This window comes from Neovison vison, chromosome 3, assembly GCF_020171115.1.
Source record: "Neovison vison isolate M4711 chromosome 3, ASM_NN_V1, whole genome shotgun sequence".
Classification (NCBI taxonomy): domain Eukaryota; kingdom Metazoa; phylum Chordata; class Mammalia; order Carnivora; family Mustelidae; genus Neogale; species Neogale vison.
The window spans coordinates 29,685,704-29,711,169 of NC_058093.1; the positions used below are offsets into that span (position 1 = coordinate 29,685,704).

At 59.3% G+C, this 25,466-nt stretch overlaps 3 protein-coding genes across 10 annotated transcripts in view; all 3 read left to right on the plus strand.

The window, feature by feature from the left end:
• Positions 1–7,884, plus strand: part of SPEG (striated muscle enriched protein kinase) — a 48,120-nt gene extending 40,236 nt beyond the window's left edge. Inside the window, 13 exon segments of the mRNA XM_044241665.1 lie at positions 296–427; positions 2,937–3,053; positions 3,204–3,371; positions 3,492–3,614; positions 3,769–3,936; positions 4,042–4,613; positions 4,615–4,657; positions 5,121–5,156; positions 5,159–5,360; positions 5,449–5,672; positions 6,428–6,503; positions 6,687–6,836; positions 7,172–7,884. Of these exon segments, the coding sequence (XP_044097600.1) occupies positions 296–427; positions 2,937–3,053; positions 3,204–3,371; positions 3,492–3,614; positions 3,769–3,936; positions 4,042–4,613; positions 4,615–4,657; positions 5,121–5,156; positions 5,159–5,360; positions 5,449–5,672; positions 6,428–6,503; positions 6,687–6,836; positions 7,172–7,364 (2,204 nt within the window). The 3' untranslated portion in view covers positions 7,365–7,884.
• A 2,773-nt stretch (positions 7,885–10,657) lies between these two features.
• SPEGNB (SPEG neighbor) lies at positions 10,658–12,544 on the plus strand. Its single transcript, XM_044240853.1, has 4 exons — positions 10,658–10,785; positions 11,111–11,418; positions 12,035–12,176; positions 12,345–12,544. The coding sequence occupies exons 1-4, from the start codon at positions 10,658–10,660 to the stop codon at positions 12,481–12,483; spliced, it is 717 nt and encodes a 238-aa protein (XP_044096788.1). The 3' UTR covers positions 12,484–12,544.
• A 668-nt stretch (positions 12,545–13,212) lies between these two features.
• Positions 13,213–20,770, plus strand: GMPPA (GDP-mannose pyrophosphorylase A). Of its 8 annotated transcripts, none has more exons than XM_044241668.1 (13): positions 13,213–13,299; positions 14,141–14,200; positions 14,305–14,402; positions 15,313–15,416; positions 15,683–15,869; positions 16,226–16,285; positions 17,841–17,971; positions 19,033–19,167; positions 19,270–19,367; positions 19,540–19,586; positions 19,782–19,874; positions 19,970–20,138; positions 20,467–20,770. In XM_044241668.1, the coding sequence occupies exons 2-13, from the start codon at positions 14,161–14,163 to the stop codon at positions 20,565–20,567; spliced, it is 1,263 nt and encodes a 420-aa protein (XP_044097603.1). In that variant the 5' UTR covers positions 13,213–13,299; positions 14,141–14,160; the 3' UTR covers positions 20,568–20,770. The 8 variants fall into 8 exon arrangements, with proteins under 8 accessions (XP_044097603.1, XP_044097606.1, XP_044097607.1 ...); XM_044241671.1 differs by having other exon boundaries at positions 13,216–13,305; XM_044241672.1 differs by having other exon boundaries at positions 13,217–13,299; positions 14,146–14,200.
• The last annotated feature ends 4,696 nt before the right edge of the window (positions 20,771–25,466 follow it).

Sequence of the window (25,466 nt, forward strand, 5' to 3'; positions counted from 1 at the left end):
TGAGGGAGCGGGGCCAAGGGACGTGGTGGGTGACCGCGACACACGGGTGGCTAGGCCGAGCGTATGGAGCGGGGATGCAGGCGCAGAGTGCCGAGGAGCGTTGAGTGCTGGGGCGGTGCTCTGGGAGAAAGAGCTGGACGCCCTGAGGATGGACTTGGCTTGGCGGAGGTGGGCGGGGAGGGGTGTGTGGTGTGTGTCGTTACAGGTTCGTGGCTTCCCTGGGCCCAGGGCCGCTGGGAGGCGGGAGCTTTCAGGGACTGGCTGGGCCAGTGCTTCTGGGTCTGGATCTTCACAGGTCCTGGGGAAGGCCGAAGCCGGCGGCGCTGGGGCCTCTCCCGGCTACGAAAGGAAAAGGGCTATTCACAGCCAAACCTCTCTGCCAGTGCTCAGGAAGATTTGGGTCACCAGTATGTGCGCAGTGAGTCAGGTAAGAGGCCTGCTGGGTGAGTAGCTGCCTCCCTGCCCCAGGGTCAGTCACTGCTGGTTGGAGCCCCCATTGAAGAGCCCTGGCCATAGCAGAAGGGACCAGAGATCAGGAAAACAGCAATAATAACAGAATTAACTAATTCCACGAACTAGAGATGCTGATCCTAGTAAGCGTTTCTCCTTACCACGGTCACTGTTTCCTGGTGAGGAAGCAGCCTGAGTCTCGTTAGGAGCTCAGCCAAGTCACCGAGCTGGTATAGTACGCGGCAGCAGCCAGGGGCCTGGGCTTTGTGGTCCCCTGCAGCCAGACCCCAGAGATGGCTTTGGGACGCCAGACTTACACCTTCCTTTGGCTAGCCTCCTCCCTCCCAAGAGACCCTCAGAGGCTGTAACAGGGCGGAGTTCTGAAAGGAGCACAGGCTAGGGTGCCCCTGCCCCCACAGCCCCGCCCCACACGCGGGTATGCTGGAATGGGCACCCAAAGACACTCTTTCTCTCCTAGCCCAGAGGCCCGCAATCTGGGTGGTGCCTCCATTCCTCAATAGATCTGAACACCCTTGCTGTCCTTCCCCGTCCTCTCTGCCCCCACGGGGGGCTGGGGGGCAAGCAGCCTTCAGGGCTCTTTGCTGAGGGGAGGAGGACTTGGGATAGGCGCTGCTCTGTTTCTCTGCACAAGTGTGCAGGGAGAGAGATATTCTCCACCTGGGGCCACCCCAGCCCCCTACTTGGGAAAGGATCGTTACTCAGGGAGCGCAGGCCCTCCAGGCCAGACTGTGCAGGATCTTTATCCATCTCCAGTTTCCTAATAGAACTCCCCAGCACCGGTCCCACCATGCCTCTGCTGAGTTTGGGGTGACCATGTCCAGCTCTGGCCAGGGGAGCTTGGGTGTCTTCCCCAAAGCAGGGGGAGCTGTAGCAAGCAAGGAGGGAGGAAGGAGGCCAGCCCGTGGGGGCAGGTGTGGAAAAGGCGAGAAAAGAAAGAGAGAAGCCAGCCCTGAGGCCTGGGGACAGCTGAGTCCTTCCCACTGGGACTCCTCTCCCAGCTCCATTTTGCTTGTGCGGCTGATTTCCTGCCGAGGCAGTGTCCCCTTACCTTATCCTCTTCCCCTCCCTGCAGGAAGAAGGCTGTCCCTGTCCACTTTACCAACTAGGGCTGGCCTCTGGGGGAATAGGGCAGGACTGGCAGGGCTGAGCTGGGGTCACCTTTCACCTCTCCTCCCGGCCCGTCCCCTCTCCCCCTACCCAGTACCCTCGCTTGGTCAGGAGGCTGCCGTAGGTGAAACTATATTTACTTTGCGTCGTTGGACCCTTGGTGCGGGCCCCTCCTCAGGGAACACTGGGGTGAAGCACGAAACTGGGGGAGAGGTCATGCTGGCTCTCCTGATACTCACTCCAGCAGAGCATTTCTTCCCTGCCCAGCTTATCCCCACCTCCACTCCCTCCCAGTTCCTCAGACAGGCAGTAGCTGGGGCTCCCAGATGTGTGGACCCCTCAGCTCTCTCCACGCCCCCAGTGGCTGGGACCAAATTGAGAGTTTTCTAAAGACCCTTCCCAGGGAGCAGGAAGGCAAATCCTCAAAACACCAAAGAGCCACCTGGCCTGCGGAAATGCAGGGAAGACCTTGGCCTGTCCACAGCCCAGCTGTGGTCGCATTCACCAGCCAGAGGCCGGCTTTGCTGGAAGAGCCTCTTTCTCTGGCGGGTCTGTCCCCAGCTCCTCTCCTGAGCACATCAGCGATAGAAGCTAACCCTTAGGAGCACCGGCCATATGTTAGACACACGCGAAGCCCCTCACATACCTCTCAATCCTCACAGCAAGCCTAGAGCTTCGTGTTACGGTTTCCCTCCGTTTACAGAAAAAACATGGTCCAAGGTTGTTCAGGTGCTGTCTCTTGTCCCTGCAGAAGCTTTCGCTACTTAGCTGACCTGAAGGAGTATGTATGTGGTCCAAGGCTGTGTCCCCAGACCCCAGGTGGGACGAGGAGTTGGGGAGACTGACACACTTCCAAGGTGTGCCCTGAATTTGCCTTGACTTTAGGTCTTTGGAGACGACACATTTTGATTGAATGTAACGTTCAATCCCAGGAGTCTCAGCTCAGGTCACTGACTCCTGCCACTTGCCCTGTGGTGCCTCAGGGGGAGTGGGTATTACGGAATCTTAATCAGCCTAGTGCTTCCATATTTGTTTTTATTTTACTTAACCCATGCTTATAGAGCACTCACTTAGTGCCAGGCCCCACTCTGGGCGGTGCACATCCAGCGGAGCTCCCAAGCATCCTCCAAGGTCAATGAAAGGAAAAGATAGTTCTGCACCCTGGAGAGTGATACTCACCCCAGAGAAAACTCTCGAAGGCACGGCGTGGGGTTCTCCTTCCCACATCTGACTGGGAGGAGAGACCCTTTCCCTCTGCTCCCTGCTGGCAGCACCAGTACTCAGGCACCTGCCTCCCTCCGGGGCCAGCGAGCCGGGGTTCCCACAGATCCATGGCTGTCTTTGTCCTCCCCCCCCAGATTTCCCCCCAGTCTTCCACATCAAACTCAAGGACCAGGTGCTGCTGGAGGGAGAGGCAGCCACCCTGCTCTGCCTGCCGGCGGCCTGCCCTACCCCCCACATCTCCTGGATGAAAGGTAAGAACTCTTCTCCCCCAGAGAGGGGGGTAGGCAAGTGGGCCCAAGGCCAGGGTTTGCTCGAGGGAGGTGGCAACTGTGGGGGGGGGGACCTGGAGGACCATGTGTGCTATCTCACTCAGCAGCCCCCTGTGCCCCTTCCGGCCCTAGACAAGCAGTCCCTGCAGTCCGAGCCGTCGGTGATCATCGTGTCCTGCAAAGACGGACGGCAGCTGCTGAGCATCCCCCGGGCGGGCAAGCGACACGCGGGGCTGTATGAGTGCTCAGCCACCAATGTCCTGGGCAGCATCACCAGCTCCTGCACTGTGGCTGTGGCCCGTGAGCCTGGGCTGGGAACTCGGGGCCGGGGGGAGGGGCAGGGATGACACATGGTGGGTAGGGCTTGAAGGTCTCTAAGCTGAGTATAGAGGCTCACTGGGGCTCCCCTCCACTTGCCAGGCATCCCAGGAAAGTTAGCTCCTCCTGAGGTGCCCCAGACCTACCAGGACACGGCGTTGGTGCTCTGGAAGCCGGGAGACAGCCGGGCACCTTGCACGTACACGCTGGAGCGGCGGGTGGATGGTGAGGGACAGGGCAGGCGGGGGAGCAGGGGAGGAGGGGGCGGAAGATGCATAGGCCCAGGACATGATCACCCTCCCTGGGTTCCTCACGGATAGCCCTGGGAGCTTGGGCCTCCCCGTCTGTGGCCTCAGTCCCTCCTCCATGCTGCCCACAGGGGAGTCTGTCTGGCACCCTGTGAGCTCAGGCATCCCCGACTGTTACTACAACGTGACCCACCTGCCAGTCGGTGTGACCGTGAGATTCCGTGTGGCCTGTGCCAACCGGGCAGGGCAAGGGCCTTTCAGCAACCCTTCTGAGAAGGTCATCGTCAGGGGCACACAAGGTCAGTGGGACGAGGTACGGGGGTGGCCAGAGAACAGAGGGGCCGCTGAGCACCCCAGTTTCAGCCGGGGGCATCAGGGTGATGCTTTTCTTTGTCTTCACTTAGATTCCTCAGTTCTGCCATCTGCTGCTCACCAAGACGCCCCTGTTACCTCAGGGCCGGCCAGGGCCCCGCCTCCTCACTCTCCTACCTCACTGGCCCCACCCCTGACCCCCAGCCCAGCTCCCACTCCCCCAGCCCCTCAGCCAGCTGCTTCCGGCCCCTCACCTCCCCCAGCGCCCCCCAGCCAGGCCTTGTCCTCACTCAAGACTGTGGGTCCACCACCCCAGACTCCCCCACGAAAGCACAGAGGCCTGCAGCCTGCCCAGCCAGCAGAGCCCACCCCACCCAGTGCCCAGGCCACCCCTGGTGAGCCCCAGTCTTCCGTCCCTGACACTGGGACCCCAACCCCAGCCTCTACCCTTCAGGGGGTGAAGCCAGCATCTTCCCCTACTCCCCTGTATATGGTAACCTCCTTTGTGTCTGCGCCCCCAGCCCCCGAGCCCCCAGCCCCAGAACCCCCTCCTGAGCCCACCAAGGTGACTGTAAGAAGCCTCAGCCCGGCCCAGGAGGTGGCCAGCTCCCCTGTGGGTGGTCCCCACAGCTCTCCTGGGCCAGAGGGCACCACTCTTCGGCAGGGGCCCCCTCAGAAACCCTACACCTTCCTGGAGGAGAAAGCCAGGCAAGTGGGTTCAGGAAGGGAAGAAGGACCAAGGGGGGAGTGAGTGGGATGCAGAGAGAAGACCAGACTGCCCTGGACTGGGCTGGGGAGGGGTTGGGGAGGGGCTGGTTTCCTGGTGCCTGGCACTACTGGGTTCAAATTTCCTTGGCTGGCCCCATGCTGAGCTCTTTAACCATATGATGTCATTTACTCTTCACAACTCTGAGAGACAGAGAGATGGCACTATCGTCACCCATTTCACAGACAGGAGAACTGAGGTTGGAAAGGTTATGGGATTTGCCCAAGGTACAGAGCCAGTGAGGGGCAGAGCTGAGCCATAGGCCCAGGTTCCTAGGATCTGGCTTCAGAGGACGCCCTCAAAACCACTGCATCCTTGCTCCCTGGGGCCCCCGCTCTGCCTTGCTCCCCCCAGCTCCTTTCCTCTGAGTGTGTGGTGTGTCCCCCCACCCTCCCCTCCTGACAGGGGCCGCTTTGGTGTGGTGCGAGCATGCCGGGAGAATGCCACTGGGCGGACTTTCGTGGCTAAGATCGTGCCCTACGCAGCCGAGGGCAAGCGGCGCGTCCTGCAAGAGTACGAAGTGCTGCGGACACTGCAGCACGAGCGGCTCATGGCCTTGCACGAGGCCTACATCACCCCGCGCTACCTCGTGCTCATCGCCGAGAGCTGCGGGAACCGCGAGCTCCTCTGCGGGCTAAGCGATCGGTACCTGGGGGACCTGGGTACTCTGGCGGGGGCGGGGGGCAGCTGGGCTGGGAGGTCACCGGCTTCGCTTGGCTACCCCCCCCACCAGGTTCCGGTACTCGGAAGACGACGTGGCCACCTATGTGGTGCAGCTGCTACAAGGGCTGGACTACCTCCACGGCCGCCATGTGCTGCACCTGGACATCAAGCCCGACAACCTGCTACTGGCCCCCGACAACGCCCTCAAGATCGTGGACTTCGGCAGTGCCCAGCCCTACAACCCCCAGGCCCTGCGGCCCCTCGGCCACCGCACGGGCACGCTGGAGTTCATGGGTGAGGGCGCCGCACAGGCCTGGGGTGGGGTGGGGGTGCGGCTGGGGCTCCCACTGGAGGGGCAGCCGCCGGGGCTCACTCTGTTTCACTCCCTCACGTGGCCTTTAGTGAGTGCTTGCTGTATGCAAGCAGTGAATCATGGTAGCCCTGGATATTGGCATAATGTTATCCCCATTTTGCAGACAAGAAAGAGGTATAGTGAGGTGCTCTATTTGTCCAATATTGGGTATGAGTGCTAGAGCCAGGGTTTGATCAAACGGGACAGGATCCATTGTTAATATATCTACATGAGGGAAACCAGCTACCACTTAGTTCATCAGCTCTGCTCCTCGGAGTTACTCTACAAGCCCCACTTCACAGATGAGGAAGTGGGAGAGCCAGACGGGCTTAGTACTTGCCAGCATCCCATAGCTAGAAGGGACAGGCCTGGGATTAGAGCCAGCCAGGCTGATTTCCACGGCGCCTCACCCTGCTGTTGGCCGTGTTCTTTGTGAATGGCTGCCCTACCTCAGAGGTGATCGGGGGGGGCTGGTGCCTGTGTAGTTCTGGGGACCTCACCATTCCATACCTGGGCTGATTCCTCAGATGGCCCCCACCTCCTCTGGGGGCCACCCCCACTCCCCTCCTGCCTGCTGGATCTGTGGTCTTGTGACCTGGGCCTCATCCTGATCCTCAGGCCCCCAGGGGCCTCCCTCGTCTCTCCCACTCCCCTGCCATCGGGAAGCTGGTTCAGCTTGACCTCTGTTTCCTGTCAGCTCCTGAGATGGTGAAGGGAGAACCCATCGGCTCTGCCACAGACATCTGGGGAGCAGGGGTGCTCACCTACATCATGTGAGTGCGCCCGGGCTGCACCTGCCACCTCTCCCTGCTCCCCCCTTCCTCCCGCCTCCCCCCAACATAGGTGCATGGCCCCTCCCAGATCATCGAGCCCCTCTGAGCCCCCACACTAATGTTCCCCGGGACGGTGAGCAGACCTTCAGTGCACACATGTCAACTGAGCTATCTCCACGACAGGCTCAGTGGACGCTCCCCATTCTACGAGCCGGACCCCCAGGAAACAGAGACTAGGATTGTGGGGGGCCGCTTTGATGCCTTCCAGCTATACCCCAACACCTCCCAAAGCGCCACACTCTTCTTGAGAAAGGTCCTCTCAGTACACCCCTGGTGAGTAGGCCCCGTACTTGCCAAGCCCCTGGCACTCCCTGCACCCCCCAGACTGCCCTGGCCAGGCCCTAGCCAAAGAGCCCCCCAGTTCCTCCCGGGCCACCATGAACATCCTGCTCCACCGCTGCTACCACTAAATGGTGGTTCTACGTGCCATTGATGCTTCTAAGCCCTGTGAGGTTGGGCAGAATCGCCTTCCCCATTCCAGAGATGGGGAAAGTGAGCCCCAGAGTCGGCCAGGATCCCTCGCCCAGGGACGAGGCTCCAGGACCTGGACCTGGGTCTGTGGGAGGCAAGATCCTCGCGGGCTCACCATCCCTGGTGGGGCCTGGCAGGAGCCGGCCCTCCCTGCAGGACTGCTTGGCCCACCCGTGGCTGCAGGACGCCTACCTGATGAAGCTGCGCCGCCAGACTCTCACCTTCACCACCAACCGGCTCAAGGAGTTCCTGGGCGAGCAGCGGCGCCGCCGGGCCGAGGCTGCCACCCGCCACAAGGTGCTGCTCCGCTCCTACCCAGGCAGCCCCTAGCGGCTCGGACCACAGCCCGGCCTTGGGCTTCCACTCGGGGTTCCGCTGAGGCCGCGGGACATTCCAGGGCCCATCCCGAGCCACACGGGCCGGGGGCTTCGGACACCACCAGCAGCAACATCCAGCCGGGCTATTACCTCACGGACCCGCAGGGACAGAGGCCCCAGGCTTTGCCGATGCCAGCCAGGCCAGAGCCAGAGGGGGAGACCCATGGGCCAGGCTGGGTGGGGATGGGGGCACGGGAGCAGAGAAGCAGGAAGAGGGGCAGGAAGGGAACAGGGAAGAGATCAGGAAAAGAAGCCAAGGGACAGGGAGAGGAGACTTGAGGAAGGTTCTGGGGGAGAAACCACTGGGAAAGGTGTGAGTAGTTGGGGAGGAGGAAAAGGAAGGAGCCCAGGGTGTCGGGGCCATGGGCTGGAAGTGAGTGTTGGTGAAGCAGCGACAGGACACAGAGACAGGGCTAGGGAGCAGGAGCCAGCATGTGAAGAAGGGCAGCAAGGTGGGGGAAGGAAAGGAGAGGACTCAGCTGGGGTGGGTGGGTGGGTGGGCTAGCTGCCAGCATCCCCCGAAGAAGAACCTGGAGGGCTGGGGGCTGGAGGTGGTGACTGCTGGAGCCAGTGCTCTCCTGTCCTCCTCCAGCCCAGTGGAGGCAGCTCTGAGCACTCTGTGCTGGCCCCAAGATGTCCCCACCACCCCTCTGTGGCCTTCGCCCTTCTTCCCGTTCATATTTATTTATTTATTGACTTTTATGAAATTTCCCTTCCATCCAATTCCTATTGCCTGTGTTGTCCTGACCACCCCACCCCACCCCAGCCATCCAGCTGTCTGTCTGTCTGTCACAAGGAAAATAAAAACAGCAAGCTGCAGGACCTACGTGTGGTCTATGAGGAGGGATGGCTGGGGGAACGGGGTGCTGGGGGTACTGGGACAGGGGCATTTCGGCCTTCTTTGGACCAGGGAGAGCTGAGCTATAACAGCTAACACCTTCAGACTGTGGCTCCTGACCCTGAGCCTCCGGGGCCCCACGTCTCCCTTATTCTTAGAGGGAGGAGGGACTTCTGACTCTACTGAAGTTTCTGGAGTCCCAGCAGGACTCCACCACTACCATCTAACCAGACTCTGGTGGTCCCCTCCCTCCTTATGCATTATCTGTCATTGCAACTTGGAGGATGCTGGGCTCTGCAATGCACCAGCCCACACCCCAAGGCTGGCACTGCCTCCTTCACTCTGCCCAGGAGACAAGCCAGCACGGAAGGGGTTTCATCATGATGACTGGCGAGATTGTGATGACGGTGTGAAGGGCCACAGAAGAAACCAGGACAGCCTCTCATGCATGCTTTTGTGTTAGGGCACACGGGCCACCAGCTGCATGACGCTCTCTCTGGTCGGTGAGTCTGCTGAGGTGGGGCCACAGACAAGCATCTTCCTAGAGCCACAGGACACATCAACCTGGACGTTCCTGTCCCTATGGCCTGCCAGGAGTCTGATGGGTGCTGAGTGTCCTTGCCTCCAGCTGCTCCCCTGCAGAACCACAGCATGCTCATGGGGTCCTACAACTGAGATGCCCTGAGTAGAGGTGGAGGGGAGGGTGGAGCCAGTTCTCCTTGTGTCCAGGGGGACACTGTTTTCCACATCTCCCCAGCTTGGAAACTCTGTTCATGGCAAAGTGGAAGGAATAAATTTTCCTCCCACCATGAGCCAAGAGGGCTAGCGTTGGTGTGTTGCTGATTGAGTTTGAGGGCCCCTTGGCTGTGGCCCGAACAACCTTTTGCCCATCCTCACCCAGCCTGGCCTCTTTGGCCTCTCAGGACCCCGGGGAAGAGGGAAGCCCCATCATCATAAAATAACAGGATGTTCAAGTCAGCTGGAAGGGACTAGAAAGGGGTCTTGCCCACCTGTCATTTTAGCGATGAAGATACACAGTTTACCTGTGAGAATCTTTAATCCCCTACTCACCACAAGTGTTTTCATATAAAAATGAGGTGCCCGAACTCATATCTTGATAAATGGTAAAATTCCTCTCCCATCCCCATTCTGATCTTGAGCTCCCTTCCCATCTCCATTGAAAATGGCATGTGAACTGCTTGTTCCAAACCCGGAGGAGCAAAGGTAATTTATGTCAGCAGAGCTGTGTCAGAATTCCTCTGATCAAAAGGTGACAGCTCTCCCCATCTGGGCGGGCAGTTACAATGTATGGAAGCAATGCTCTATCTGGTGTCCTGGGTTGGGTAGCTTGGGCTCCAGGCAAGTCCCAGAGGGGTGAACTGAACCCCTTCTCTTAGGCTGCCTGATGCCTCTGTGCATACTTTTTGGGGCTTGGGCAAACCTCGAACTTGGGAGTCATTATTAATGCCGGTCTCCAGCAACAGTCAGACCCAGCCCAGTCAGACGTATCATGTCACATGGAGGGAAGTGAGCGGGACTGCGGCAGTAGCCGGGAGATGCTGTTCTCAAAAATCTTTACCGTTCCCTCTAGGTTGATCTCTCTTTACCGCCAGGGGGCACAGTGCAGAAATGGCAATCCTAGACTCCCAGAGCCTGGGGAGTAAGTGCTTCCGAGTTGGTCCTAACAGCCACACTGCCCTCTCATAATTGGCTGGATGGACAGTGAAGTCCCTCCCCTGTCCGTGCTACTCTGGCTTCATTCAGGGACACCCCCACAAACACTTGCACCCTTTAACCAACAATGTCTTGGGAATGGCATGTTGTCCAACTGTCTGGGGACTGACCAGAGCACAAAGCTGCCCCAGTGGGGAGCTGAGTCTCTTGCCAGCCTGGGCCCTTGTCTGATACCAGGAGTGGGAGGGTTACCCCCTGCCCTGGGAGGGGATGGGGCCGGATCCAGCTGCCCAGCTGTCCTGGTGCTGACATGAAGTGCACCCCCGAGCTGCTCGGGTTTCCCCCCCGGGCCTGCCCCAGCGGCTGAGCCAGCATCCCAAACATCCTCAGGCTAAATAAGGAGCCTGCTTAGGTCAGGGGGCGGGGCTGGGGTCCCCGGGGGGCTTGGGGCAACCAGGCCAAACAAGGCAAGGAGGAGAGCGATGTATAAAACCAGGGCCCTGGGCTGAGCACCTGCCCCTGCCCCTACTGTGCCTTCCAGAAGGGCTCTGTCCCACCTGCTATCCAGCTAGTGGACTCAAGCCGCCAGGTCGACCCGCCCACGGTGAGTCCCTATTCTCAGACCAGTCCCAGACACTCCCATCCCCAGGATGTTTTGAACTGACAGGGGAGAAAGGCTGAAAGTCAAAGTCTCTATGTCAGCCTAGACCTCATGTTTGTTTTGCACTCCCCAGATGTCCAAGGCAACTTCCGCCAAAAAAACAGCGGCTGCAGCCCCACCTCCGGGATGTACCCTGGATATCAACGACCCCCAGGTCCAGAGCGCGGCCATTCGCATCCAGGCCTCTTACCGGGGCCATAGGTGAGGGGGAGCCCGGAGCCCTCAGGAGGAGGGGAGCAGGAGCTGCAGAAATTGCCCTGTCCTGCAGCGTGGGCGTGGGGGGGAGCTGAGCAGTGTTATGGACTGCTGGGGTCACTGGACTTAGGGGAGAGAGTTTGACGAGGTGTGGAAAGGTGGCCCACAAGATCAAATCATTTCATCAGGGTAACAGTTCAAGAACAGCGCCCCCCCCCCTGCCGGCTCAATTGAAGTTTAGCGAGCCGAGGGGGCGGGGGCAGGGGATTAGGTACTGGCGGTCCAGATCCGCGTCGTGGGAACTCTGGGCCCTGACCCGGCTCTCGGATAGGTCCCGGAAGGAGCTTCGCGAGAAGGGGCCGCCACGAGTGCTGGAGCCGCTGAAGGACGTGGTGCTGATCGAGGGCAGCGCGGCCAAGCTGACTTGCCGCATTTCGGCTTTTCCGGACCCCTTCATCCGCTGGAGCAAAGACGGCAAGGAGCTGCGCGACGGGCCCAAGTATCGCTACGTCTTCGAGGACCCTGACGTGGTCGCCCTGGTGGTGCGCGACGGCGAGCTGGCAGACCTGGGCCAGTACAGCATCAACGTAACCAACCCCTTCGGCCAGTGCTCTGACTCGGCGCGCATCCTCGTGGAAGGTACGCGCGTTCCCCGTGCGGCGCCACCGCGAAGAGCAGCACCGCCTCCCGGCGCCGCAGCCGGGTCCCTCCAGCGAGCGCCCACCGCTGGGCCTGGCCGAGTCCCGATGGGGTTGAGGACACAGCCTGGGGCGCAGCGGCGCGCGGGCTGGCTAGCCCTTCCTGCCTCAAGATCCCGCCCTCACCCGCCCCCACCCCAGACCGAGAAGTCCGCTTTGGGCTCTAGTCACTCCACTCCAGCGCCCCAAGGTCACAGCGAGCCAGAGGCAGAGCCAGGGTTAGGGCCCAGGTCTTCTGGCTCCTCCCCAGGGCCGTGTTCACTGCTCGGAACTATGTCCATCCAAGGCACTGAGATGTGTAAACGCTCCCGATCTTTCACTCAGCGTATTTCTTTTGATCCCCCATCCCACCGTGGGAAGGAGCAGGGCCAGCTATTAGTCCGGTTTAACAGCGGAGGAAATGAAGCCCCAAAGAGGGTAGACTTGCTCAACGTCCCACTATGGGCTTAAATATATCTCATATTTAGGGCCGGGTATTATCTGGGTACGTGATGCCCCTGCTCCGCCTCACCCCTAAGGACCCTCCCCGGGTCGCATGGCCCTTTCCCTTCTTCTAGTCCCTGCGAAGATTCAAAAGGGACCAGATAACACTAAGGCACGCAAAGGCGCCACCGTGACGCTGACCGCGGAGATCATGGGCGAGCCTGCGCCTGACGTCGGCTGGACCAAGGACGGGGAGGACATCGAGGAGGATGACAGGCGAGGGCGGGGACCTGCCGCTGGGGCGGAAGAGGGCCCAGAACCCCGGCGGGAGTGGGCCGGGAGCGGGGAACGCGAAGCGAGGACCAGAGCTGGCTAACCAGCCTGGCCCCGGGAGCCTGTAACCTGACCGCCGGCCGCCCTCCCCGCTCCCCCTCTCCCTGCCAGGGTGTTCTTCGAGATCGGCAGTACCACCACGACGCTGACCATTCGCCGGGCCACGGCCCAGGACAGCGGCAAGTACGAGGTGTACGTGGAGAACAGCCTGGGCATGGACCAGAGCTTTGCTCGCGTGGATGTGGCCTGAAAGGAACGCTCGGATCTTACGCCCTGGCTCCAAGCCCTGGGGTGCGTGGGACCGACGACCCTCCCCCCCCCCATCTTGCTTAATAAAACTGCTCTTTCTGACCCTCCGCGTGTTCTGGTCTTTGGGGACGCCGTTTCTTCTCCCCTGCACTCGCACCCACGCTTACTCCAGACCCACACACTAAGGTCACAGTATGTGGGGGTGGGAATGTTTGGAGAGTGCCTGGTTTAGTGCTTTACGTTACAGACTGTAAATCTGAGATAGGCTTTCTCTCACCCTACGGAGCTCCTTCATTTCCCCGCGGGACCGCGCCAGGAGCTCAAGACTCCGCCTCCTCCTTTCCGTCTACCTCAGGCCCCACCCACTCGCCGCGGTCTGCGCCCTCGCCACGCCCATTTCACGGCTAGCCGCACCTCCTCCCGTCTCTAGGCCCGCGTCTTCCTGGGACCCTGCTCCTCCCTTGGCCGCTACTCTGGGGCCCAGTCCCGACAGTGCAAAGTCCTAATCTCAGCTTCCCTCCTCTGCCTCTTAGGCCCCACCCTTCTTCTCTTTAGCTCCGCCTAGATCCCTTGGCCCTGCCTCTTGTTCTCCCATAAGTCCCACCTCCCTCCTCTCCTGTAGTTAGAAACAAGCGGGCGTGGGGGGGGTGGGGGTGGGAGGGGCGGATAGAGGAGAGGGCTATGGGAAACGACGGAATCGTAAGAACTACTATTCCCGGCATACTCCGCGGAAGAGTTCTCGCGAGTCGCGAGAAGACACGTGCGCGGAAGGAGCAAGCAGTAGCGGGCGACAGAGCTGGAATAAAGGGAGCTAGTGGTAAAGGTTGCTGATGGAGGGGTGGCGAAAGGGGTAGAGGGCAGGAGACGGCCCCTACACCGAGGGCTGCTCGGAGGTCCCGGCTGGCCCTTCAGAGGTCTGCCCTTGTGTTGGTCCCACAATCTCCTGGCTACGCAAGGCTAGGGTTTATTAGACAGAGTCAGTTGTGGCGTTCAGAGGGTCAGCAATCATTGCTTCGACTTGAGTTTCCAGACTTGTCTCCAGTATTGGGACCCAGGGGGAGGTAAATTCCGTGTTTGAGATGCCAAGGGAATGATTCAGGGTTCATCACTTAAAGGTTAGTTTTAGGATTCAAATTCAGCATATAGGGGGTTTTTTGCTTGGACTTGGGATTCACCAGATACGTTATTACTTAGGATTCATTCTTAGAATTGCAGTTAAATAGTGGGGCTCACTCAGGATTTGAGATTCAGTATTCAGGGTTCACTGCTGGGATCTGGGGCTTAACATCTGTAGCATAAGAATGGAACAGTTGGGAATCAATGGGTTTGGGGTCTAAGGTCTGTTGCTGAGTTTCTGAGTTTGCTGAATGTGTTTATGGCCAGAAGGAAGTCTGATGGATCAAATGATGGGGTGTGGATTTCAGGATTTAGCAGAAATCACTGTGGGGTTTTAAGGCTGGTTGGAATCTGGGTTGGGGTTTCAGATGTATGGGATTTGTGAGATGTGTCCAAGGAGGGACTCTATTGAATTTCGGATTTACATCCTGTGAGAGGGCTAAGTGTTGCTATTTGGGGTTTGGGGTTTGCTTGGGATGTGAGTGGGGTTTTTGGGCCCGGGGTGTGAGATCTGAGCCGGATTTCTCTGTTGGGATTTGAAGTTTAGGTAGCAGTTGCCATCATGCTCAAAGCTGTGATCCTGATTGGAGGCCCTCAAAAGGGTGAGGAACCCAGGGAAAGGGGTAGGGAGGTTGGGCTGGACTGACTGGGGAATGGAGGAAGAGGGAAGCAGGAAGCTAAAATGTGCTTCTCTCTTCTCTCTCAGGGACCCGCTTCAGGCCTTTGTCTTTTGAGGTGCCCAAACCCCTGTTTCCAGTAGCGGGGGTCCCTATGATCCAGCATCACATTGAGGCCTGTGCCCAGGTAACCCCAGAGGTTCCCCCTCCCACCTAGCTTCCTGTTCATCTCCTTCATGCTCTATTCCCCCTCCAACCCCGTCGTGTTCGGACCAGGCATAACTCCAGGGACTACCATTTATAAATGACAGCGTGAATGGTGTCCCTCGGAGCTGTGCAGTGCAGCTGCCCTGCTCACTTCGCTAATCTGGTTTCTCATCTGGCCTCTTCTTGTTCAGACTTCACTCCTATTTTTAAAGCATGGAATGCAAGATCAGGCAGGAATCTTCGAGACCATTTAAAGCTATAGTCCGAGGAACCTGAATGATAGCAAAGCATGGAACTCAAACCCTTGCTCACTGTGGAGCTAATTTCTTTATTGCTTTTGGCATCAGGACAGGCAAGGTTTTACCTGAATCCAGTCTCTGCCTGCTGAGTCTAAGGACTTGAGTAAATTCCTCACCCTTTCTGAGCCTTAGTTTTCTTACTGGTCGAATGGGGTGATTAAGCCTGCTTTGGGGGGATGGCAGGACTTAAGAGATGATGTGGTGAAGTGCCTAGTGCAATGTAGGCACTTGATAAATGGTACCCTTATCTCACACTGATCTCAAGCTCAGACCGACAGATAATAAATATGGGAGAAAATGAATGGATGATCTTTCCATGCAGCTTGGTAGGCAGGATCTTTCAAAGCTAGGGTGATCCTCAGATGTGGGGATGGGGTGGGCGAACAAGAGAATCATATAAGATTGAAAGAACAGGGACAGACTTCCTCTAGGTTTCTTTTTGTCTGGAGGAGAACACAGACCAGAGTGGTAAAGTGAGTGCGTAGGAGCCCCACAGCTGAGACCAAAGCTCTGGCCTCTGAACTCCTGGGCCTGTATTCTGTCCTATCGGATATGTTCTTTTTTCCTCCCAACCTCTTCCCTTGTTCTCAGGTCCCTGGGATGCAGGAGATTCTGCTCATTGGCTTCTACCAGCCTGACGAGGCCCTTACCCGATTTCTAGAGGCTGCTCAGCAGGAGTTTAACCTCCCCATCAGGTGTCTGTGCAGTATGGGGGCTATGGGGTGTGTGGGGCGTGGGAGCAGTGCCCAAGGCCTCAGAGTTCTTGTGAGTGGGTTGAGTCAGCATTCGGCAGACTTTGCCCTTATATATTAGGAGGGGTCTTATTTGGGAATCTCTGAATCCTTGAGGATATTGGCCTCAGGCAGGTGTATTTCTGGGAGCAGGAGGAGTCAAGTGCCCAGGCTCATGCTCTCTGCCTCCTCTCATCTCACTGAGCCGGCTTTGGGGTTCCCGGGGACAGGTACCTGCAGGAATTTGTGCCCCTGGGCACAGGAGGTGGTCTCTACCATTTCCGGGACCAGATCCTGGCCGGGGGCCCCGAGGCCTTCTTTGTGCTCAACGCTGATGTCTGCTCCGACTTCCCCTTGACTGCTATGTTGGATTCCTATAGACACCAGCCTCACCCTTTCTTGCTCCTTGGCACCACGGTGAGGGGGCCGGGAGGGCTGGAGGGGGTAAAGGGGGGTGATCCAGAGAAGTTCCTGGAATGCAGAGTGTCGAAGAGGCAGAGGCAGCCCAGAGAGCTAGAGGGAACGGGCATCAACAGGGGAATGTGCCAGAAATCCCAGCAAGTAGCAGAGGAGGTGGTGGCGGAAGAGACCTGAGCCCTTTGGCTGCTCAGAAGGAAGGAGGGGGAGGGCCGCTGTCAGTTCTCCCCCGCTGAAGGCCTGTCAGTGGCGGAAATACGTGCCAGGTGCTACAGGGGAGAGAAAGAAAAAAAGAGAAAACAGACCTCACCGCCCTGGAGCAGGCGGGTCATTGTTTTGGTGTGTCTGTCTTTCAGGCTAACAGGACACAGTCCCTCAACTACGGCTGTATTGTAGAGAACCCACAGACACACGAGGTGAGAGCAGAGACAGGGCTGGCTGGGTTCTTACTCTGTATCATCATGCTCGCTCCCCTCTGCCTCTAGAGAATGCTAGAATGCTATTGGGTGGGCTCCAGTGCTGTCAGTCAGGTGGGGCATACCCTTGGCTGTTCATCTTCCATTCTAGGGAGACTGACAAAGAGCAGAGACTAAGAGTTAATTTCCATGGGTGCAGCACCCCGACAGCTGTATGGTGTTCCGTGTGGTGTTCTGTGGGAACATGAAAGGAGGCCCACCGCAGCCTTGCCTGGGTGGGGGCAGGGAGAGCTCCCTGAAGGAGGCAGGGTCAGAGCTGGGTTAAATTCATGGAGATGAAGGAGACAGGAAGGCGTTGCTGGTGGAGGGAATAGGCTAAGCAAGGGCACAGAGGCAGGAAACAGTATGGGGCCTCTGGCATTCCTGAGGTGGGAGTGGGATGGCCAGGTAGAGGGTCTCAGTCCTAGTTTGTGAAACTCCCTACCCTGAGCTCCACTTTCATACAGCCCTCTTATTTGTTCAAGCATTAGTATCAAAAATACACTTAAAACAGGCACACGCAGGGGCGCTTGTGGGCTCAGTCGGTTAAGCAGCTGCCTGCGGTTCAGGTCATGATCCCAGGGTTCTGAGATCGAGTCCCACACCAGGCTCCTTGCTCAGCAGGGAGTCTGCTTCTCCCTCTGCCTGCCGCTCCCTCTGCTTGTGCCATCTCTCTCTCTCTCTCTCTGACAAATAAATAAATAAAATTTTAGGGGGCGCCTGGGTGGCTCAGTGGGTTAAATCCTCTGCCTTCAGCTCAGGTCATGATCCCGAGTCCTGGGATCGAGCCCTGCATCGGGCTCTCTGCTTGGCAGGGGGCCTGCTTCTCTCTCTCTCTCTGCCTGCCTCTCTGTCTATTTGTGATCTCTGTCAGTCAAATAAATAAATAAAATCTTTTAAAAATAAATAAATAAAATTTTAAAAGAAAAAACAGGCATGCACACATAGATATGTGCAATTTTTTTTTTTTAAGTTTTCTACTAGGCACTAGCTAGATATGAAAGAAACAGAGCCAAAGAAATAGAATCCCTGCCACTCAGGAACACCCCCCACCCCAACACACACACACAGTGGGAAGGACAGTCAGAAATCAACCATGGCAAATGACACAAGGGCCACAGTGACGTGTGGCCAGAAGCCAGGGGTGCCCAGACCTGAGAAGGTCTGCATAGTGCGGGACAAACACAGGTTCACGGAGGAAGTGGCAAGGTCGACCGGGTTTTGAAAGCTGAGTTTTCCAGATGAATTGCTGGGAAAGGGCATTCCAGGCACAGGCATGCAAGGGCAGTGAATTGTGTGCTGGGGGTGCTGGGAGGTGGGGACAATGAGGAGGGAAAAGGCATGCCATTGGGATTTGTTGTGAAGGTAAAGGGCAGGAACTCTGCATTTTAGGAAGACCATCCTAGCAGCAGGGAATAGCTGGTGGTCAGTAGGTCTTAGGGGATGGTGGCATTAGTGGAGGGTGGAGGGGTGGCGAGGGGGCCCCTCTGCTGGACCCAGCCTGTTCTGTCCTCAGGTCCTGCACTATGTGGAGAAGCCCAGCACCTTTGTTAGTGACATCATCAACTGTGGCATCTACCTCTTCTCCCCGGAAGCCCTGAAGCCCCTTCGGGATGTCTTCCAGCGTAACCAGCAGGATGGGCAACTGTGAGGCGGGCCCCATGGCCCTGTAACCCCAAGTCCCCCAGTCACAGAGCACACCCCCACCCCCAGGCTCTGCAGGCTCTTCACCTGCTCACCTTCCTCCTCCCTTTTCCTTTCCACTTGTCATCCCTAGCCAAGCCTTCCCAGTCCCCTCCCCTTCTAACCTCATTCTGTCCCTCTTCCTTATCCATCCCAGTTCCTCCTCTGTCACTGCCTGCCCACTCCCCTTCTGGTCCATTTCTCTCCAGCCCTGAGTGTCCCGGAGATGTCTTTTGGAACAGACGGCAACACGCACACTTGGGCGCACACACACTTGGGTGCAGAGACATGCAGAGAGAGAGAGAGAGAGACACACACACACACACACACACACACACTCACTGTCGGGCTGAGGCTCCCCTCAGAGCATACCACATAGAGCCCTGCTGGCCACAATCCCCTCCCCAGGTCATCCCTGTAAGGCCCTGGACCTGATAGGGGCCCCCGCCCCATCCCTGTCCCCGGGTCCTGGCCTTCACTCCCTCCTCCGCACCTGGCTCCCTGTCTCATGCTCCGCTCACTCCCATCCATCTCTGCTTCTCTCTCCATCTCTTCTGGCCTCTGTCTGTTTCTGCTAAGTTGGCATCTCTACCATCTCTCTCTCTCCCTCTCTTTCTGTGACTGTCTCTGCCCTCACCAGCTGTCTTCCTCTGGGGTGAGTGTCTGTGTTTCATTCCATCCTGTGAGAGGGAGGGTGTCCCGAGGTGGGGTTTGTAGGAGTGGATGGGGAGGAGAGGGAAATGGGGGGGAAGCTACACCCAGGCAAACTCCCTGGGCCTGGGGCAGAGATGGGGGATCGGTCCATGCCTGGGGGTCCCCTGGGATCACACCCCAGGTGGGGGTGGGAGGATGATGTGGGTAAGGAGGGTACTGGCAGCGCTTCCTGGGACATGAGCGTCCCTTTGGAGAAGATCTAGCTAGGCCTGGAGAGTGGGATTCCCTGGGATCTCTATCCCTGAGACACCGCGTTGGCCTTCTGGGCGGGCTCAGCTGGGGAGCTGATGTCTGCGTCTCCTCTCTGCCAGGGAGGACTCCTCAGGCCTGTGGCCAGGGGCAGGCACCATCCGCCTAGAGCAGGACGTGTTCTCCGCCCTGGCTGGGCAGGGCCAGATCTATGTGCACCTCACTGACGGGATCTGGAGCCAGATCAAGTCCGCAGGGTATGCCTCATGAGGTGGCTGGGGCACCTGGGAGCTGAGATTTGTGGGGGGTCGGCACCTGCTGGCCCCTGAATCCCCCATCCCCCTTTGTGGCTCCCCCAGCTCAGCCCTCTATGCCTCCCGCCTCTACCTGGGTCAGTACCAGCTCACTCACCCAGAACGCCTGGCCAAGCACACTCCCGGGGGTCCACGAATCCGAGGTATGTCCCCCTGCTCCCTTCCTCATCTTTGCCTCCAACCCCAGCCCCCTGTGCCCTCTGAGCCAGGACTACTGACCTCAGATTCAGAGGTGAAGCCCCAGTCCCTGCCCCGCCCCCCACAACCAGGTATGGTGTGGGGTAGCTGCCCCCAGGTCTTCTCTTCTGCTTCTAGGAAACGTTTACATCCACCCCACAGCTAAGGTGGCCCCATCAGCCGTGGTAAGTGGGGGGCCAGGCTGGCAGGATGGGTGGGATGACGCAGAGAACTTCTGAGCTCAGAAGGTGGGGCTCTGCTTTGTGGCCACCCATTGTGCAGGCTCAAGCAGGTCCCTTCCCCCTTACCTGTTCTAGAAGGGGCTGGATTCCGGTTTCTCCAAGGCCCCCAGGGCTTATGGTATCTGTTCCTCTCCACAGCTGGGCCCCAATGTCTCCATCGGGGAGGGGGTGACCGTGGGCGAGGGCGTGCGGCTCCGCGAGAGCATTGTCCTCCATGGGGCCACGCTGCAGGTAGGCACCCTGTGGCTGGCTGGGAGGGGGTGGCCCCTGTGGGCTCAGCATCTGGGCCCTTCTCCTCCCTCACCGCACACTGTCGTGTTTGGCAGGAGCACACGTGTGTCCTGCACACCATTGTGGGCTGGGGGAGCACTGTGGGGCGCTGGGCCCGTGTGGAGGGTACTCCCAATGACCCCAATCCCAACGACCCCCGAGCACACATGGACAGTGAGAGCCTCTTCAAGGACGGGAAGCTGCTGCCTGCCATCACCATCCTAGGTATGGCTTCCTCGGGGACTAGGGCTGGGGAAAACCTCCACGGGTGATGGCCTTGCCCTCTGGGGATGGGACACACGTGTGTGTGTGTACGTGTGCGTGCATGTGTATGTATGCTCGTGTTTATTCCTTTAGCAAACATTTACAAAGTGCTTGCTGTGTGCCAGGCCCTGTTGTTGTGAGTCACTGGGAGTCTGAGGCCAGGGCGCAGATGGGCAGGGAGGGATGCCTCCCGGGTGGCCGTGGCCCCAGCTCCTTGCCTCTGGCCTCCCTTCCCCACGGCTTCTTCCGGGGGGCTTCCTCCTCTGGGTGCTCTCGTTGCCGGTTGCAGGCTGCCGCGTCCGGATCCCTGCTGAGGTGCTCATCCTGAACTCGATTGTTCTGCCACACAAGGAGCTGAGCCGCAGCTTCACCAACCAGATCATCCTCTGAGGGGGACTCCCAGAAGGCACCCCCCCCAACTCCCAACTCCTACCTGCTTCCCTCAAGGCTCCTTCCTGCAGGGTCGGCCTCTGTCCAAAAGGACCAGAGGAAGGCAGGCAGGATCTTCACGTGCCAGGCGCAACGTGGGTGGCTGGGGGACTCCTGGCCTCCCTCTTCGGTCCCTAATAAACCCGGGTGGACCTTGGAGCCAGCATGGACTCCCGCTTGTGCCTGGGCTGGGGTGAGGGCGGAGGGGGCGGGAGCTGAGTCAGGCCCCCCCACATTAGCATTTAAATTGGAGTCGTTGCTGCGGGCTCATGAATAATGAATCTGGAGCCCTGGTAAATCTCCCCCTCCCACTGCCTTTAGCCTCTTGCGCCCGCTCTGCATGGGAGGAAAGCCCCCAAGGCTCCCAGCCTGTCTGGCCCCTGCCTTCACCCCTGCTCCAGCACTGAGGGCTCGCCCGCCTTCCTGTTCCTCTTCACTGGGCCTGGCTCGAGCTCCGAGTGTAAGGATTCCAAAAGGAAGGGTGCAGGATTCTGGCTGGGCTTTGGGACGCTGGCGGTGGGCTCAGGGACTGAGAGCCACGGGCCTGATACTGGGTCACCAGTGGCTGCTTTTCAGTTCCTGCCCAGCCCGGCCCGGCCCCAGCCTGTTTTCCGCTTTGCCAGCTCCATCTGCTCCTAGCCTGGCTTTTGGCGGAGTGGGGGTTCTCCCCACCCGAGGCCTGCGTGGTGTCTGTCTCTTACTCCCCTGGCAGGTGGGGCAGACCTAAGCTGGTGCCTCATCCTCTCCAAGTCCCGGAGTTGGGGGGGTGGGTGCTCGTGCTGGGAGGGGAGGGGCCCTGGCCACCTCCCACCACCCTGACTCCGCCCTTTGGGAGATCTTAGTCCTCTCCACATTCCCCTAGCCCCACAGCAACCCAGCCATCTCTCATGTTTGCCCATGACCCCCATGTGCCCCCTCTTGGTACCCCCCCTTTCCCCAGCTGTGGGTGCAGAGCTTAGTTGCCAGATGAGCTGGTAATGATCGTAATCTGCTAATTGAGAGGAATCTAATTACCCAAAGAGAATGGGGGGGCAGGGCGTGGGTGGGAGGGAGGAGGGGGTCCTGGCAGCAGGCAGGGGTGGCAGGCGGCGGGGCGCCGGGACCTCGTTATCAGCACCGGAGTCTGGGGTTTCATAGCTTCTTAGCTGGGCCATGGGGAAGACCCGCTCCCCCAGTAGCCGGGCTGAGGGTAGTGTGGGGATTGGGTTGGATTTGCGCTCCCGGGCCCCCTCCGGCCCAGCAGGCTGCATGAGAGCAGGCGTGAAAGGAGCCGGGCTTCAGCGGCCCAGACCTACAACCTGCCTGTGCTTAGACTCTTCCCCATCTCCCTGCCCTACCTCCAGCCCAGATCTTCCATTTGCATGGGGTGGGGAGGGGGCCACAGATGCCTCCTCTGGGCCTGGGGTCAGCTCCCTGAAGGAGACGAGACGGCTGGGCTATGGGTCTGGGGCCGGGGTCTCTTCCCTGCCCCCCACCCCAGTCCTGACCCTTCTGTTCCAAGTGGTTGGCAGAGGCCATGGCAGCTCCATCATAAATATGATAATTTAATTATTTTCTCAGCAAAACACCGTGAAATCCAATAAGTCTGTGTCAGGCCCTGGCCCCCGGGACCCCCCTCCTAGGCCCAGTGGGGGTGGGGAGAGGCACTGGAAGGGGAAAGGGTCAGTGTTTGGGATGGGGGGATAGCTAGTGTAGCTGGGATCTTTGAAACCTGTCCCCTCCCACCAGGCTGGCAGAGTCCCTATCGCGGGCTCCTGGGGAGGTGGGGGAGGTCTTAGGAATCGTAACGCCCTCCACTCCTCTCCGGCTCTTGTCTGCCCTGGGAAAGACGTGCGCCCATTCATCTCTGAGGGCACAGCTCAGGGCCCACGATGTGGGAGCCCCCTGCTCCTCCACGTCTAGGTCTTCATTGGCCCTGTATGGGTAGGAGGGTGCTGGTCCCCAAAGGGTTTGAGGAGAGAAAACCAAGGGAACTGGGGTGGGAGGTGGGGGGATGAGCGGGGGAAGGGATGCGGGGGAGGGGTGCGCTCCTGCCATTAGTGCTTTTTTAGGTTTCCATAAAAAGATTATTCTGTAAAATCAGTGAGGGGGAGCAGGCTTGTGGAGGGGGGGGCAGGTCCCTGGCGCCGAGCTGGATGGGGCGATGGGAGGAGGGCTGGGGATGGGGACTGAGCTTGGAGAGAAATTTGGATGGGCTTCAGGAGCCAGCGAGGGGAAGAGGCCGAGCCAAGAACACAGATTGGGGGGAGGTTGGCCGGGGTGGGGTGGAGTGGGGGCAGGGCCCTCCTCTCCCTCCTGTTCCCTTTGGCGAGGCTGACCTGGGCCCCAGTCCCACCCCAGTCTCCATCCCCTCCCCCTGGCGCTTAGCAGCCATTATCGGGGGAGCAGATTGCCACCCCCTCCCCCTCTCCGGGAAGCAGGCACAGCTGGGGCCCCGCCACATCTGCCGCATCAGCACGGAGCACAGCTGGGTGTGCCCAGAGCCGCGCTCCCCAAAACACAAAGGGGAGGGCGGGGGCCAAGGAGAGCCTAGACCCTGGAGACAGACACACTGACACCTCTGCCAACAGACACACTCCTCAGGGTGAAGCTACACCCACCACCACCACACACGCGCTCCCTCCTGTGCAGACAGGAGAACTGACAAACACGCAATTACTCTGCCCCGCCCGCCACCCCCGCTCCCCTCCTCCCGCCCCTTCTTCCTCCTCCCCTTCCTTCCCTCCAGGTTCCCCTCTGCTGCCTGGGCCACCTCGGTTCTTCTGGAGGGAGCAGGGGCCTCCCCTTTCCCAAGCGCCCCTTTCTGAGAGGCCTGGAGAACTGGAGGGCAGGAGGTAGTGAGAGCTGCAGGTCTGAGCCAGGAGCCTGGGCAAAGCCGCTGTCCTCCCTCCATGCCCATACTCCTCGCCACAAAGAAATCCCCTGTGGAGCTCTGGTTCGTGCCTCTTTGGGTGTGATGTCGTCTCTATCCCAGGGCCAGCTGGCTGAGCACCCTTGACTGGTGCTCCCCGTGACGGTGTTCCATCAACCACCTCAAGGAGGCGCTGCGTGCCCTCTGTTCTTTAGCCTGGAGCTCCGAGGCTCCTGGGGCTATTCCCTGCCACCCCTCAATCTGGCATGCACTCCACTGCTTAGCTCTGCTACCCTTGGCGTGTGCAGGGCATGAGGGCTCGCCAGTAGTGGTCAAGTCCCTATCCCCAGAGAGATGAGCAGGGACCCCTTCTTTCCTGTCTTTGCCAGGAGATAGCCACCTTCTGGCCCCCTGATTTAATCTGGCCCCTTTCCCAGCCCTCGCTTCTCCTGCTCATCTTCTTGGTCCTGATGTCCTGCCCTCAGCCCTCTCCTTCCTGCCCCGCACCCCAGTCCCCCGTCCAGCGCCGTGCCCCCGCCCCTGCCCCTCAGAGCTTTAATCCCTCCTGCTGCTGTGCCGCCTTATCTGCTCCCAGCAGCTTTCACTGCTGCAAAGCCCTCTCCCCCTCCTTCTCTGGATCTTCTCCCCCTCCTTTCCTGGCTCCCTCTTCTCTCTGACCAGCACCCCCACTCCCAGCCTCTCTCTGCCTCTCAGGCTCCCAGGATGGCTTCTAGCTGACACCAAATTTGCACTCCAGTACCCTTTGCCCTGTCTCCACGCTCCAGTCTGAGGTTGCCCACCCACGCCCACTCAGGTCCCTTCCTCCTCCCAACCTACCCCCCCGCAACCCTGCAGGCCCCACAGACTTGGGCAGCTTCTGCCTCGCCAAGATTTTTTCTTCTTTCTGTCTTTCTTCCCTGCTCTCCCTTTTCTGGTCCCCTTCTCAGTTCCTCTAGCCACTGGCTCCTCGATCTTGGGCCTGGTGCCCTTCAGCCCCCAGTGATCCATGGCCTCAGCTTGGGCATCCCCAGAAGAGGATGGGATCAGGCCAGGCTGGCCCTACGTAGGACGGGGTAGTGGGGGCAGAATGCTGGCCAGCAGTGGGGGCAGGGCCTGGCGGTGGGACGCTAACCCTCTTCAGTCGCCTCCGATCACGTCCTGGCCTCCCCACCCCCTTCACTGGAACTCTCATTAACCGCTTCTCCTGCCTCGTCCGCAGCATAAATAACCCAGATAAATCAGCCGCCGTCCGCCCCCCGCCCCTCGGCCCCCGCACAGCCCGTTTGTCACCGCTGCTCGCTCACCAGCCAGGCTTGGCCCAGTCCCGGCCTCCGCCCCCCCATCCTTGTCCCTTCCCGCCCACGTCTGTCCCACACTAGCTCATCCCTTGGTCCGCACCAGAGCCAGGGTTGGGACAGGTGTCTGGGCTGGGAAGGGTGGCCAGGAGGTGCCGTCCATCCTCTGGGAGCAGAGGAGGCTGGGGACTCTCTAGGAGAATGCTAAGAGTTTGGGAATCATGTCATTTATGAGTGGGCCACCCAGGAAAGGGGGCTGGGGTCCACCCAAGGTGAGAAGGGACAAATGCAGACAGTGGGGGGGGCGGAATCTGCAGAGGTGGGGGGAGGGGAAGTCCCGAAAGCTCGGGTGCAATAAGGACCTTGGAGGCTCCCTTTGAACCCCCAAGCTGGATCACAGAGGTCTTTAGTTCTGCCTTTGAAGCCTCTTGCCCAAGTAAAACCTGTACCTTCTCGGGTTCTCTGGCAGAACCTTCTTGCCCTGTCACCTCGCTCACTCTTCTGCCCCCCATTCCCATGCTGTCGGCCTTGTCCGGCTGTACAGATGCCACTCTAATCTCTCTGCCTAACGGTCCCTCCACAGCCATCAGGAAGCCTCGTTCACCCTCTAGGGGATGGGAGTGGGTGGAGAATTGCACCAGGAATGGGGACAATTGAAGAGCGGAGGAAGCCTGGCCCTGCAGCCCCCTCACCCCTGTGTCTCTCCGGTGCCCC